We start from the raw sequence: 13,398 nt of genomic DNA on the forward strand, positions 1-13,398 counted from the left end.
TGTTTATTATATGTAGTGTAATGTGTATCTACAAATAAACTATTTTCTTGAATAATCTGTGAAGCCATACTCAATTAAATATAGCTCACATTGCATAATTGTATTTTTTTTAACTAGATAACCAGTGATCACAGCTAGACAAACTGCAAATAAGTGAATAACATTTTTAATAGCAGTGAACAATATCCTACGGTCAATGGAGTGAGTCATCGTTAGCAATAATGAAATACTTTGAATGCATTCTGCGCCTGTTCGCAAGGGGGCACAATTACACTGAGATGGAACCTGCAATAATTCTTTGGAAGGGGCTGGCTGCTTTTTCTTCAAGCGTTGGGTGTGTGCTTTGGAATTATTTCAAAACTTTTTTCTTGGTAATTTATTACTTGGGCATCTTTTTAACTGACAAACTAAAGGTTAGAACAAAATGTCTGATTTATAATTGCGTAATTGAAACTGCTTGATTGAATAGCTTCTGTTCAGCATTTGCTAGCTAGCTATAGCAGAGTTAGCTAGCTAAACTTAGCAACGGAACACTTATGGCCCAGGGATTTCAACCCTATTCCTGGAGCGCTGTCCTGTAGAGTTTCGCTCCAACCTTAATCTAGCGCACGTGATTCTAATAATTAGCTGGTTTATAAGATGAATCAGGTCAGTAACAACTGGAAAACCTACAGGAGGGTAGCTCTCCATGAACCGGGTTGGAGAACCCTGTTATGGGCAGTGCAGTGGACACAATATTGGAGAAAGCTACCGCCCCCTGTACTTGTGGGATTTAGCTGATAGGGAATTTAACGTAAGCCTGGAAATGTTTTCTTAAAGTGCTTGCTAGATGTGGATTGGGTTTTTGTAACCACACTGAGGTGTATATATGAACGGTTGTCGCACTGAGTCAACTGCGTCCTTACCGTTGATCATGAAATAGACGACTATTTTGCAGCTACAAAGTGCCAACATCGCCACCCTGGCGTTTCCTTGTTTTGATGGCTGTTATCTTCCCAAGCAAGAAAATGAATTTGTTCACACAGTCCTGCACGAACTGGATGCTTACCTACAGAGAGAGAAACAGAAAAGGTAAGCTGCCATTTCCTGCATTCTGTCACAATCATAAGTTGAGGGCTTGTCCATTTTTTTTTGTGGGACACATTCCCTGTCAATGCCATTAAACATAAATGTGTATTAATTGCCAATGGCATTTAGCTAGGTGTCGCAGATCATAATGTACCTACAGGTGATCAAAGTCTGTCTGTGAGTTGATGTCACCAAAGTCACTTCTTGGATGTCACCCTAAATAAGCTTTGGCTTGAGTGTTGTCCCCTCCCTCCCCAGTGCCCTACTCTTCCCCCCTCTATCAAGCAGACTTCGCTACCTGATTCACAAAACCACTGAGAACCACCGTAACCTCGCCACCTTCTCCGTGGGGGAGGGCTGGAGCCGCAGGGTAGTTGTCTGCTACTCGCACCTCAGGTAGAGCACACACAAAAGGTCTTAAATTGAGTTCTACCTTGTTAAATAAGTCTTCTGACCTCGATGGGACTTCCTGGATAAACAGCTGGTAAATTCACATGCCATATTATCAGGTCACACTGTACATTAAATTGATCCGTCTGGCTGCCAAAGTAGTTCTAAAGTAACTACATTGTATAGGGGCATCTTAATGTGAATTATTGCCCATTATTTCACAGTGTTACATGGTGACTTTAGTATAGTGTGTTATCTGTGCCAGGCTGGATCTGGGGGATGAAAGCAGCACAGACAGTTTCTACAAGGAGGCTCCTAGGAGAGGTATGGGGATGCAGAGCAGCAGAACGGACCTCCAGCCCAGACCCAAACCCCTGGCCCAGCGGAGCGGAGGTAACGCCAAACGCCCTGACAAACCCATCTACGTCCCAAGGGCGGCTAGGGACAGGCAACGGGACAGTGGCAGTAATCTCCACGGACCACCAGCAGGGGTGGACCTCGACCTGCCCCTGCCCACTCTCAGCTTCACCTCCTCGGGATGCACCTCCACCTCAGAGTCCTGCTCCTGCTGCTCCTTAGACACCACGGAGGGAACGCTGTCAGAAACGCAGGCCAACACCAACCAGGACAGTGTGCCTTCTAACACCACCACCTCTAGCGCTGGGTATGAGGACGACTTAATTCGCTTCTCAGCAGAGCAGCCCTGCCCCCCCGCCTGGGACCAGACTGTGTCCTACTTCATCGCCCTGACCCTGGAGGACCAGACTAGGGAAGCCCAGGAGGAGGAGGAACATGTAGCGGAGGAGGTGCTGACGGAGGAGTCGTCTGTGAGCAGTAGCAACGTGACCTCCCACCAACACCATGCCTCTCATACAACACCAGCCATGGATGCTGCTAGCGATGCTGCTGATTTTAGCCAAGAGGTACAGTGTGGTGAAGTTCAGACTAATTCCATGACAATGGACTGGGGGGGTTGATCTATGGGGATTATATAATTTCTGTTAATTTATTCAAAAGGCTTCAGTTATGAGATTTAAAAATTTTGGTTTTGTAAATCTGTTTGAAAATGGAACAAAAATGACCATGACATTATTGATTGTCCTCAAGTTAAATAGACTATATAGTTTTAGGTGTAGGCTAGCCTTTTGGTTCTATAGTGTGAATCAGGCATCCGTTTTAAAGGGAATGGGGCGTTGTGTTACACTGTGGTGGGGGGTGTCCACAGTTCTTACTGTATAGGCTCTATTTCACATTTTGTATATGTAAAAGGATTACTGAGAAACACTTATTTGGGATAGGTTGTTATCTCAATAACTGGCTGAATTTCTTGTCAGATCAAGGCCCACTTGACAGAGACTGACGTGGCCATTGAACACGCCCACAACGACTACTCTTGTTTCGAGAACGTGTGGATCAACCAGGACGAATTTGCCCACGTCATCGAGATCTACGACTTCCCGGCCATGTTCAAAACAGGCGACCTGCTGGATGCCTTTGCAGACTACAGGTAAAAGCCTCAAGAGTAGGGTGATGTTTCCTCGAGACGCTGATCTTGGATCAGTTAAAAAAAAAATCCAACTGATGGTTAGGATTGGGGAGGGGAAGCTGATCGTAGATCTGTACCTAGGGGAAACTTTGCCCCACAGCACAGGTGAATGCCTCCCCATGCCTCTCATTAAAGCCCACAGCACACTCATAAGGGCTGTCTAACTCTCCCAGTCTTGTCTCTGTCTTCCAGCGACGAAGGCATGAAGATTAAGTGGGTGGACAATACTCACGCCCTGGGCGTGTTCTCCAGTCAATCTGCAGGTATGGTTTTTGAGTATATCTATTCTTTTCATATTTTGAGGGATATTTAAGTCCAAGATGAGTCACGAGTTTCTTTTGGCACATTAGAAATTGGAGTTGGTTGTGTGACCTACTGGCCTTAGTTGAGGAGAAGTTGGTGTTCTTTCTTATGACATCAGAGATGAGTCTTTGAATAAACCCTGTGTTTGTTTAGCCCTCCATGCACTTTCCATTCGGCACCCTCTCCTGAAGACATGCACTCTGTCTGACGGGAGCAAGAAGGCCAAAGGGAAAGCCATAAGACGTGCCGGTATTGTCCTTGTTACCTCCATACAGTAGCACTAAGAAATAATTATTTAAATGAAGTGGTATCTTTATCTGGGTATATTTTTTTCATAGTATGGTACCAAGTTATAGTTACTTACAATGTTCTTATCTCTTTAGTCCATACTGTAATATAAAATGATTCTGTATTTCCCAGAGTTTATCCAGCCGGTGAAGGAGAGGCCACGGACAGACTCTGCGGTGGCCCGCAGAATGGTATCCAGAGCCCTGGGAGTGCAGAGAGGTGGAACGCCCTCACAACGTTTCTGACCGCTACAGCAGGTGTGATGGCCTTTTAACGTAGACTCTAGAGATACAAAGTAAACCACAGTATTGGGATGACTATACTACCGGGCCTCACTCTGCAATGTCTTTAGTTCACGTTGGTACTTGTGATCACTGCATAGTGCAGAGTCTCAGTTTAATAAATCAATACAAGAACGTCATGGTTTGCTTGTTTCATTATTGTTTATTACAGAAAACATGCAAGGACAAAATGCTGTTCCACATTCAACTATATACAGTACAGGACAATCACCCATCTAGTAAAGAGCACCCTTGTCAAATGAAGGGCTATGTAGTTGCTGTATCACAAACATAGGAAAAAATTATGCAAAGATTAATTTTCACATGTCATGACGTTATACAAATGAGAAAACAAAATTATTTTGAGTTCCTGGCAGTAATAATTTAATATAATGTACTAAACATGCTAAGACAAATGTATATTGATCTTAAGATGAAAGGTTTTAAATATGTTCCCAGATGTTATATATTAAGTGATGAAAGATATGTTAACTTGGGCAGAATCAGAACAATGTGCATGAACAACTCACATTTTTACCTAAATCATGCATCCATGTTTGTGGGAGATTTGGCCAAAAGCTTGAGTTGTGTACATTTTAAGTTAAGATTCTGCCTTCAATGCTCATTGCATCGTTAGAGACATACAAATCCAGTTTTGATCATCAAAAACAATGTGGCTCTTAAGTGGTAGCTGTATGGTTGTAATAATATTGCCTTATCCTTAGTGAATAATGTACAGGAAGACATGGGTTCTTCCTATTAATATTTACAATGGCTTGCTACCACATTGTCACAGACTGGCATGAAACTGCACTAAATTGACAAATGAGTCATTTATTATCAGTAAATATAATTTATATTCCCAATGGAGGCAAGACTTCTGCTACTTTCCCATCTACTTCATAGTTGCATAAATTCCTGCTCAATATAAAAACAGTATAGAAACTGTCTCGACGTGCAGCAGGTGTCAAAAAACTATTTTCTCCTTATGGTGGACCAGAAAGGTTAGATATATTTATGACGGATTTGATAGCACCAGCACTCCGCTGTACATGTTAAGGAAATTAGTGAGATCAATAAAGACAGGTACTTCCTCAGGCTGGATCTTTAAAACAGGTTTTTGTTTTGTCTGAAATGTCCTTATGTCAAATGTTGGCATTGAGGTGAGAAGGCTTTTACATTTTCATCCAGCACCTATAGGGAGGGAACACTGTACAGCGCTCCCTCTAGTGGTTGATAATGTCACAACAGTCATTCTCATCAGTTTCGTGAAATAAAATGTTCCTCCCGGTCTTTCTATTGAGTCCATCCACACTACCTGTGTCCCAGCTGGTTATTCAAGAGGCCCGGGAAAGAGGATTCCTCTGACTCAGAACTCACTGAGCCACCTGAAGAGGAAAGACGAATGGGACACATGAAGAACTGCACTCATTCAATGGTGGCCACAGTTTGATAGCACCATATAGTTAAGATTGAAAAAAAAGATATATAATGCACTTGCTGAAGTCTTCAAGCCTTCTCTCTCTCTTTGAACTGATTGTTTTCATGATCTTTTACATGAATGTCAGGCTACAACTTGGCTACACGACTACAAATGTCCTTGCTACTTAAATAACTGGCAGACCATTGCTGTCCTATGAATTGTTCCTTTTCTCAAGTTCCCATTGTTGATGCCAGTGTAGCACTCAAGTGTGTGATTACCACTATAGGGCCGACCCAAACCATGCTATGCTGGCTTGGATATTTTCTTTTCACATTGTATATCATGGTTCCAACAACTATGGTGGGTGGATGTGTAATAAGGCTGGCCCAGTACAGCTCCTTTTGGTCCTGTAGTGTGAATCAGGCATTGGTTTTAAAGGGAATGGGGCATTGCGTTACACTGCTGTTTGGGGTGTCGACAAGTCTTTCTGTATTTTAACTTCGTCATTTATTATAACCCAAACACTAAACAGATCATTTTAGCTTATCCTGGTTGCGTCCATACGTAGATGGATAAAGTTGATGATACACGGGTTGTATAATTCCTATTATAAACTGGATGGTTTGAGCCCTGAATGCTGATTGGCTGAAAGGGTATGACAAAACATTTACTGCTGTAATTACTTTGGTAACTAGTTTATAATAGAAATAAAGCACCTCTGGGGCTTGTTGTATATAGCCAATATACCACGGCTAATGGCTGTATCCAGGCACTCCGCGTTGCCTCATGCTTATGAACAGCCCTCATCTGTGGTATATTGGCCATATACCACAACCCCTCGAGTCTTATTGTTTAATTAAGCCTAATTTATACATTGCATACTTGCGTAGCAAAAGGAAAACGGAAAGAAAAAAACTTCCGCAGATACAGTTACAACTTGACCCAACTATTCAGGATCACCATGTTGCGCAATTAATAAAATGCTAAAAACTCACTCAAACATTTTCTGAAACATTCAAGCTGAATGATACACTTTTACTTGTTTAAGTTTATATTTATGTCATAAACATTTTCCAGGGGGATTTAAATAAAGTAGAATGCAATTATTAAATAGAGTTCTGTTATATGCCATTGTATTTTTTATGGTATACAGTACCAGTCAAAAGTTTGGACCCACCTACTCATTCAAGGGTTTTTCTTTATTTTTACTATTTTATACATTGTAGAATAATATTGAAGACATAAACTATGAAATAACACATATGGAATCATGTAGTACCCAAAAAAGTTAAATCAAAATGTATTTTATATTTGAGATTCTTCAAAGTAGCCACCCTTTGCCTTGATGACAGCTTTGCACACTCTTGGCATTCTCTCAACAAGCATCACCTGGAATGCTTTTCCAACCGTCTTGAAGGAGTTCCCACATATGCTGAGCACTTGTTGGCTGCTTTTCCTTCACTCTGCAGTCCAACTCATCCCAAACCATCTCAATTGGGTTTAGGTCAGGTGATTGTGGAGGCCAGGTTATCTGATGCAGCACTCCATCACTCTCCTTCTTGGTTAAATAGCCCTTACACAGCCTGGAGGTGTGTTGTGTCATTGTTCTGTTGAAAAACAAATGATAGCCCCACTAAGCGCAAACTTGATGGGATGGTGTATCGCTGCAGAATGCTGTGGTAGCCATGATGACTAAGTGTGCCTTGAATTCTAAATAAATCACTGACAGTGTCACCAGCAAAGCACCATCACACCTCCTCCATGCTTCACGGTGGGAACCACACATGTGAAGATTATCCGTTCACCTACTCTGTCTCACAAAGACATGGCAGTTGGAAACAAAAATCTCAAATTTGGACTCATCAGACCAAAGGACAGATTTCCACCGGTCTAATGTCCATTGCTCGTGTTTCTATGACCAAGCAAGTCTCTTATTATTGGTATGGTTTCTTTGCAGTAATTTGACCATGAAGGCCTGATTCACACAGTCTCCGCTGAACAGTTGATGTTGACGTGTCTGTTACTTGAACTCTGTGAAGCATTTATTTGGGCTGCAATCTGAGGTGCTCTAAAGAACTTATCCTCTGCAGCAGAGGTAACTGGATCTTCCATTCCTGTGGCGGTCCGCATGAGAGCCAGTTTCATCATAGCGCTTGATGGTTTTTGCCACTGCACTTGAAGTTCTTGAAATGTTCCATATTGACTGACCTTCATGTCTTAAAGTAATGGACTGTCATTTCTCTGTGCTTATTTGAGCTGTTCTTGCCATAATATGGCCTATCTTCTGTACACCACCCCTACCTTGTCACAACAGAACTGATTGGCTTAAATGCATTAAGGAAAGAAATTCCACAAATTAACTTTCAAAGGCACGCCTGTTAATTTAAATGCATTCCAGGTGACTACCTCATGAAGCTGATTGAGGGAATGCCAAGAGTGTGCAAAGCTATCATCAAGGCAAAGGGTGGCTACTTCAAAGAATCTCAAATATAATATATTTAGATTTGTTTAACACAGTTTTGGTTACTACATGATTCCATATGTATAATTTCATAGTTTTGATGTCTTTACTGTTATTCTACATTGTAGAAAATACTAAAAATAAAAGAAACCCTGGAATGAGTACGTGTGTCAACCTTTGACTGTGTGTGTGTATATTTAAAAAAATTATAATAATAATTTTTACTGACTATTGTAATGGCCAACATTACAGCAGAGGAAATTGGAAATCTGGCTCTCCAGTTTGTAAGACTAACCTTAAAGCACACGTGTTTGGGGACCATCCCTTGTGAATATGTTGGTATTATCAGTAAATTGTCTCATTAAAATGTTTTCGAATTTTGCGATTGCCTGTTCACCAATTTATTTACTCAATGAATGTAAGCCTCTTTGGAATGTGGTCATTTGTTATCCTTAGAAAAAATGTCTTTGAACATAAAGTTCATTGTGTCCATCACATTCAATACTGTTGTAGCCAGTAATCGCCACTGTTGTCATCCAGTCTCTCACCTATATGACAGTTGTACGTCCATATCCGGTGGCCATCGTATCGACATCTGCACTTCATAATGTTGTTGGTGTAGTCGGACTCTGCCACCTCATAGTTGGGGTTGATTACAACCTGGGGAGAGAGACAACATAAACTCAGCAAAAAAAGAAACGTCCTCTCACTGTCAACTGTGTTTCTTTTTAGCAAACTTAACGTGTAAATATTTGTATGAACATAAGATTCAACAACTGAGACATAAACTGAACAAGTTCCACAGACATGTGGGGGGTCAAAAGTAACAGTCAATATCTGGTGTGGCCACCAGCTGCATTAAGTACTGCAGTGCATTTCCTCCTCATGGACTGTACCAGATTTGCCCGTTTTTGCTGTGAGATACCCCACTCTTCCACCAAGGCACCTGCAAGTTCCTGGACAATTCTGGGGGGAATGGCCCTAGCCCTCGCCCTCCGATCCAACAGGTCCCAGACATGCTCAATGGGATTGAGATCCGGGCTCTTTGTTAGCCATGGCAGAACACTGATATTCCTGTCTTGCAGCAAATTACGCACAGAACAAGCAGTATGGCTGGTGGCATTGTCATGCTGGAGGGTCATGTCAGGATGAGCCTGTAGGAAGGGTACCACATGAGGGAGGAGGATGTCTTCCCTGTAACGCACAGCGTTGAGATTGCCAGCAATGACAACAAGCTCAGTCCGATGATGCTGTGACACACCGCTCCAGACCATGACGGACCCTCCACCTCCAAATCGATCCCGCTTCAGAGTACAGGCCTCGGTGTAACGCTCATTCCTCTGACGATAAAGGCGAATCTGACCATCACCCCTGGTGAGACAAAACCGCGACTCGTCAATGAAGTGCACTTATTGCCAGTCCTGTCTGGTCCAGTAACGGTGGGTTTGTGCCCATAGGCGATGTTGTTGCCGGTGATGTCTGGTGAGGACCTGCCTTACATCAGGCCTACAAGCCCTCAGTCCAGCCTCTCTCAGTCTATTGCAGACAGTCTGAGCACTGATGGAGGGATTATGCGTTCCTGGTGTAACTCGGGCAGTTGTTGTTGTCATGCTGTACTTGTCCCGCAGGTGTGATGTTCAGATGTACTGATCCTGTGCAGGTGTTGTTACATGTGGTCTGCCACTGCGAGGACGATCAGCTGTCCGTTCTGTCTCCCTGTAGCGCTGTCTTAGGCGTCTCACAGTACGGACATTGCAATTTATTGCCCTGGCCACATCTGCAGTCCTCATGCCTCCTTGCAGCATGCCTAAGGCACGTTCACGCAGATGAGCAGGGACCCTGGGCACCTTTCTTTTGGTGTTTTTCAGAGTCAGTAGAAAGGCCTCTTTAGTGTCCTAAGTTTTCATAACTGTGACCTTAATTGCCCACCGTCTGTAAGCTGTTCGTGTCTTAACGACCGTTCCACAGGTGCATGTTCATTAATTGTTTGTGGTTCATTGAAGAAGCATGGGAAACAGTGTTTAAACCCTTTATGATGAAGATCTGTGAAGTTATTTGGATTTTTAAGAATTATATTTGAAAGACAGTTTATTTATGATGTCATCAGATAACCCAGATACTCTCGCTAATAAAAAAATAGCCATCTGTGTTGGCAGCAACTATTAGTGAAATTGTAACAATATTAAAATGCTGGGAAAGTGACAAGCTGAATGATTAAATGTGAATTCCATTGAAATGAATTGACTCCTGTTATCCCCATGGAACCAGAAGTGATTAGAAGAACTGTAACTACTCCCAGTTTATTATAAAATTCTCATGTAAGACAAGCACCTTGCTCCTATTTCATATTTGGATGTATAGAATCACATGCCTATTGTAATATAATTGTTATTTTAAATGAAAACTGTGGGGGATGGGGGGAAACAAAAGTTTTGAAAGAATAAAAAAATCAATTAAGATTCTCACCTGGAAGATGAAGTCTCCTGGCACGACGTCTGTCACGTCTATCCACTGACAGTCGATGTCGTGTCTGTACGTATCCCAGCAGCTAACAGTGATGCCCTGCTGCCCGAAGTTAGCACACTCGTACCTCTTCTCAATACCTGCCCGGCCAGAGACAACAGTGAAGAGTGTTAGATCGGAGAGAACAGTGAATAGCGTTAGATCGGCCTACAGTAACACTCTTCACTGTTGTCTCCGATCTAACACCCTTCACACTTGTCTCCAACCTACAGCAACACTCTTCACTACTGTCTCCGATCTAACACTTCACACTTGTCTCCGACCTACAGTAACACAGTGAAGTGTTATTGTAGGTCGGAGACAACAGTGAAAAGTGTTAGAGCAGAGAATCAGGAACGTATTCGAGGTTTGTCGTGAAATTAATAATTTGTTTTACACAAAGCCTTTTTTACCCCTTTCACATTAAAGCTCTTTACCCTCTTCACATTGGGTGTCTTCCAGACAGAAACTGGCCTTGTGTCCCTCTGCTACCTTGGTGCCATTGAGGCTCAGCAGGTCATAGTGGGTGAACACCTCCATGCTGTGGTAGTGTCTGGACCGGGAGATAGACAGTCAATCATGTTCATCATCACCACCCTCATCATCATAACCAGCCTCTGTACAACCACAGCAGGCACTGCCTCAAGATGACCACAAATGTATGATCTCAAAAGACTGCGAAAATGACATCCTCCAGAGGACTTTTATTCCAGCACTGTGATTGTTCTCAACTCATGTAACACTCACAAAGAGTTCCTGCTCATGATGCTTGTTTGCATGCTATTGTCCAGCCCCCTTTATCATAGCTTCCACTACTTAACTAAATTACTAAACTGAAGGACCAAAGAATTCATCCTCCACTTTACCTGTGGCAGTCGTGCCAGACCCAGGAGTTGTGTGCAGCCCTGGGGCGGAAGTCGGACTGTCCGTTGTTGTGGATTTGGGAGGAGAAGCGCATCAGACGACGGTAGGAGGAGGGTGTGGCGGTGGCAGCGCTGCTGGACAGACAGTGCTCCTCGTTGGCACACTGCAGTATGTACATTGGCCGGTCCTCCAGGTATGTGGTGTGTTCCACCACCTGAGCGTTGAGAACCAAGTCAGGGGCCGCTGCATGCCAGGGCAGGAGAGGTTATTATTTTTTTTCAATCACTTTGGTACATTGTTCAGATGTAAGTGGTATATAATTGATAACACTTGTAATTCCCTTATCTTAAGAACATTTAATTGTTCATTCATTGGGGTTTCACACATCTTTCACCCCGGAGTAATTCATGAAAAATCTAAAAAAGTTTATCATGAAATACAATGAGAACGTTTAAGGTAGTCACTAATACACCATTTAGTCATTTTAACTACCATTTAATCTAATAGCAAAAAATACAAGATACACATTTGTATTCAATGTCAGGTTGTGAGCATGTTGAGAAACATGTCAGTCTTAAGGATTCATTATCCTTATACAGTACATAAGTAGGATAAATCATCAGAAATAGGGATATTGTCAAGTTGTTGGCTAGTGTAAAAACGTAGCACAGTGTTGTATGCCATTCTGCCCCATGCAACATTGTACAAGATCACCTTTTCTACGTGACTAGTCAACTGATACACTATAGCCTGTCTCTGCTTGAAATTCATCAGCTTAGTCTATCAATGAAATTCAGATAATGAGTGGAATATATTTAAGTTATAAGGCCTGAGGGGGTGTGGTATATACCACGGCTAAGGGCTGTTCTTAGGCACGACACACAGTGATGTGGAATGGTGATTTGATTGTTCATCACTACTAATCATCTAACGATTGCAGAGGTTGTATGTGTTGTGTGCCTGCAGTGGCGCCTTGAGTATTAGGGTTGAGGGTTGGTCAAGAGTTTTCAGGGTCTTAGGGCTCTATTCAATCAGATCTGCTTTTGTCGACATCCGCATAGTGGTTGTTTTGACGTGTCGGAGGTAGAACTGCCAAATCCATAAGTGACTCCGGGCATTATACCAAAAGTGGACATTGCCATTTGCTGCATGGAGTTGCATTAACAGAAATCCCATGCAGCCTTGTTTACAAGTTGGAACACTGGAATGTGAGATGTAATCTACACCTTGATTAGGCTGATAGAAACCCTCATTATTTTGTTGAATGATTTTACATTTTAGAGTCATTATTTCTATATAGCCTACACTTTCTTGTTCTGAACTTCTAACGTGAGTGGGGTGGGTGTGACTTCGTGACAATGATCACAAGAGCAACTTCTCACCAATTTTACGGCTCCAACGCGGTTCTACCTCAGACACCGCCAAAACATCCGTTGTGCGGGTGTCTGCCATCGCCGGTTAACTCTTGATCTGATTGAATCTAGACCTTAATTACAGACAGTAGTTATCATCAGTGACTTACACTCGGAGCAGGATACTCCAGCAGCGAAGCGACCTCCCCCTCGAGGGCAGTGGAGGTGTTTCCCGTGATGGAGGCATTGGGCCAAGGTCATCTCCGTCCCTGAGCACCTGACCCCGCTCATCACCACGTCATCAGCCCTCACGTCTCCCGGCCAGTACCACGTCTCCTGGTAGGGAGAAATAACACCACACAGGCAAACTCATCAAACATAGGCCCAGCTTCCATTCTCTAAACTCAAGAGGGGAAACTGTAAGTCATTTTACAACAAGAGGTTTCCCTATCTACATTTCCATCCCTTCAAGTCATGGACCTGCATAGCTATAGGGCGGCAGGTAGCCTAGCGGTTAGAGCGCAGTATCTGAATGGTTGCTGGTTAAGATGGCGCCGAAGAGGATGTCTGACGTTTTACATGCCCCTAACCAATTGTGCTATTTTGTTAGTTTTTTTGTGTTGTTCGTAACTTGTTTTTTCACTTATTTTGTACATAATGTTGCTGCTACCGTCTCTTATGACAGAAAATAACTTTTGGACCTAAGAACATCACCACGAACTAGAAGAAGCTTTTTTCTTGAACAAGTCTGACGAGAAGGATATAATGCTCTCCCGGGAACAGGCCCAGATCCCCGTCATTTGCGTGAAGAAAAGACGGCGGAAAAGAGGACACAGATCGGGCTGCCTTCTGAGAATTCGTAGGTGAGCGAGTAAACTCCCACTGCCATCCATTCTACTTGCAATCATTGGAAAATAAAA

The 13,398-nt window shown here is 42.8% G+C and overlaps 2 protein-coding genes across 5 annotated transcripts in view; one reads left to right on the forward strand and one right to left on the reverse strand.

Moving 5' to 3' along the window:
- The first annotated feature begins 252 nt into the window (after window positions 1–252).
- Window positions 253–4,016, forward strand: r3hcc1 (R3H domain and coiled-coil containing 1). Of its 3 annotated transcripts, none has more exons than XM_029693625.1 (8): window positions 253–413; window positions 938–1,071; window positions 1,327–1,464; window positions 1,724–2,381; window positions 2,793–2,965; window positions 3,197–3,267; window positions 3,461–3,556; window positions 3,728–4,016. In XM_029693625.1, the coding sequence occupies exons 1-8, from the start codon at window positions 279–281 to the stop codon at window positions 3,838–3,840; spliced, it is 1,518 nt and encodes a 505-aa protein (XP_029549485.1). In that variant the 5' UTR covers window positions 253–278; the 3' UTR covers window positions 3,841–4,016. The 3 variants fall into 3 exon arrangements, with proteins under 3 accessions (XP_029549485.1, XP_029549487.1, XP_029549486.1); XM_029693627.1 differs by having other exon boundaries at window positions 253–371; XM_029693626.1 differs by lacking the exon at window positions 253–413 and adding an exon at window positions 424–793.
- Window positions 4,017–4,019: 3 nt separating this feature from the next.
- The window catches only part of LOC115150385 (lysyl oxidase homolog 2A-like), a 67,870-nt gene continuing 58,491 nt past the window's right edge, over window positions 4,020–13,398 (reverse strand). For both annotated transcript variants that reach the window (XM_029693623.1, XM_029693624.1), the window contains 6 exons: window positions 12,649–12,814; window positions 11,129–11,369; window positions 10,700–10,815; window positions 10,227–10,363; window positions 8,309–8,420; window positions 4,020–5,264 (listed from right to left, as the gene is read on the reverse strand). In XM_029693623.1, coding sequence (XP_029549483.1) covers window positions 5,191–5,264; window positions 8,309–8,420; window positions 10,227–10,363; window positions 10,700–10,815; window positions 11,129–11,369; window positions 12,649–12,814 — 846 coding nt within the window. In that variant the 3' untranslated portion in view covers window positions 4,020–5,190. The remainder of the gene's footprint in view (window positions 5,265–8,308; window positions 8,421–10,226; window positions 10,364–10,699; window positions 10,816–11,128; window positions 11,370–12,648; window positions 12,815–13,398) is intronic.

The sequence above is a fragment of the Salmo trutta genome, chromosome 16, assembly GCF_901001165.1.
Source record: "Salmo trutta chromosome 16, fSalTru1.1, whole genome shotgun sequence".
Lineage (NCBI taxonomy): Eukaryota > Metazoa > Chordata > Actinopteri > Salmoniformes > Salmonidae > Salmo > Salmo trutta.

Excerpts from the sequence above, each read along its gene's own strand:
- r3hcc1 (XM_029693625.1), top strand. The coding sequence starts at position 279 with ATGGAACCTGCAATAATTCTTTGGAAGGGGCTGGCTGCTTTTTCTTCA. Across the intron at positions 1,465-1,723 it reads GTCTGCTACTCGCACCTCAG|GCTGGATCTGGGGGATGAAA; the intron begins GTAGAGCACACA and ends TATCTGTGCCAG. Across the intron at positions 2,966-3,196 it reads GATGCCTTTGCAGACTACAG|CGACGAAGGCATGAAGATTA; the intron begins GTAAAAGCCTCA and ends TCTGTCTTCCAG.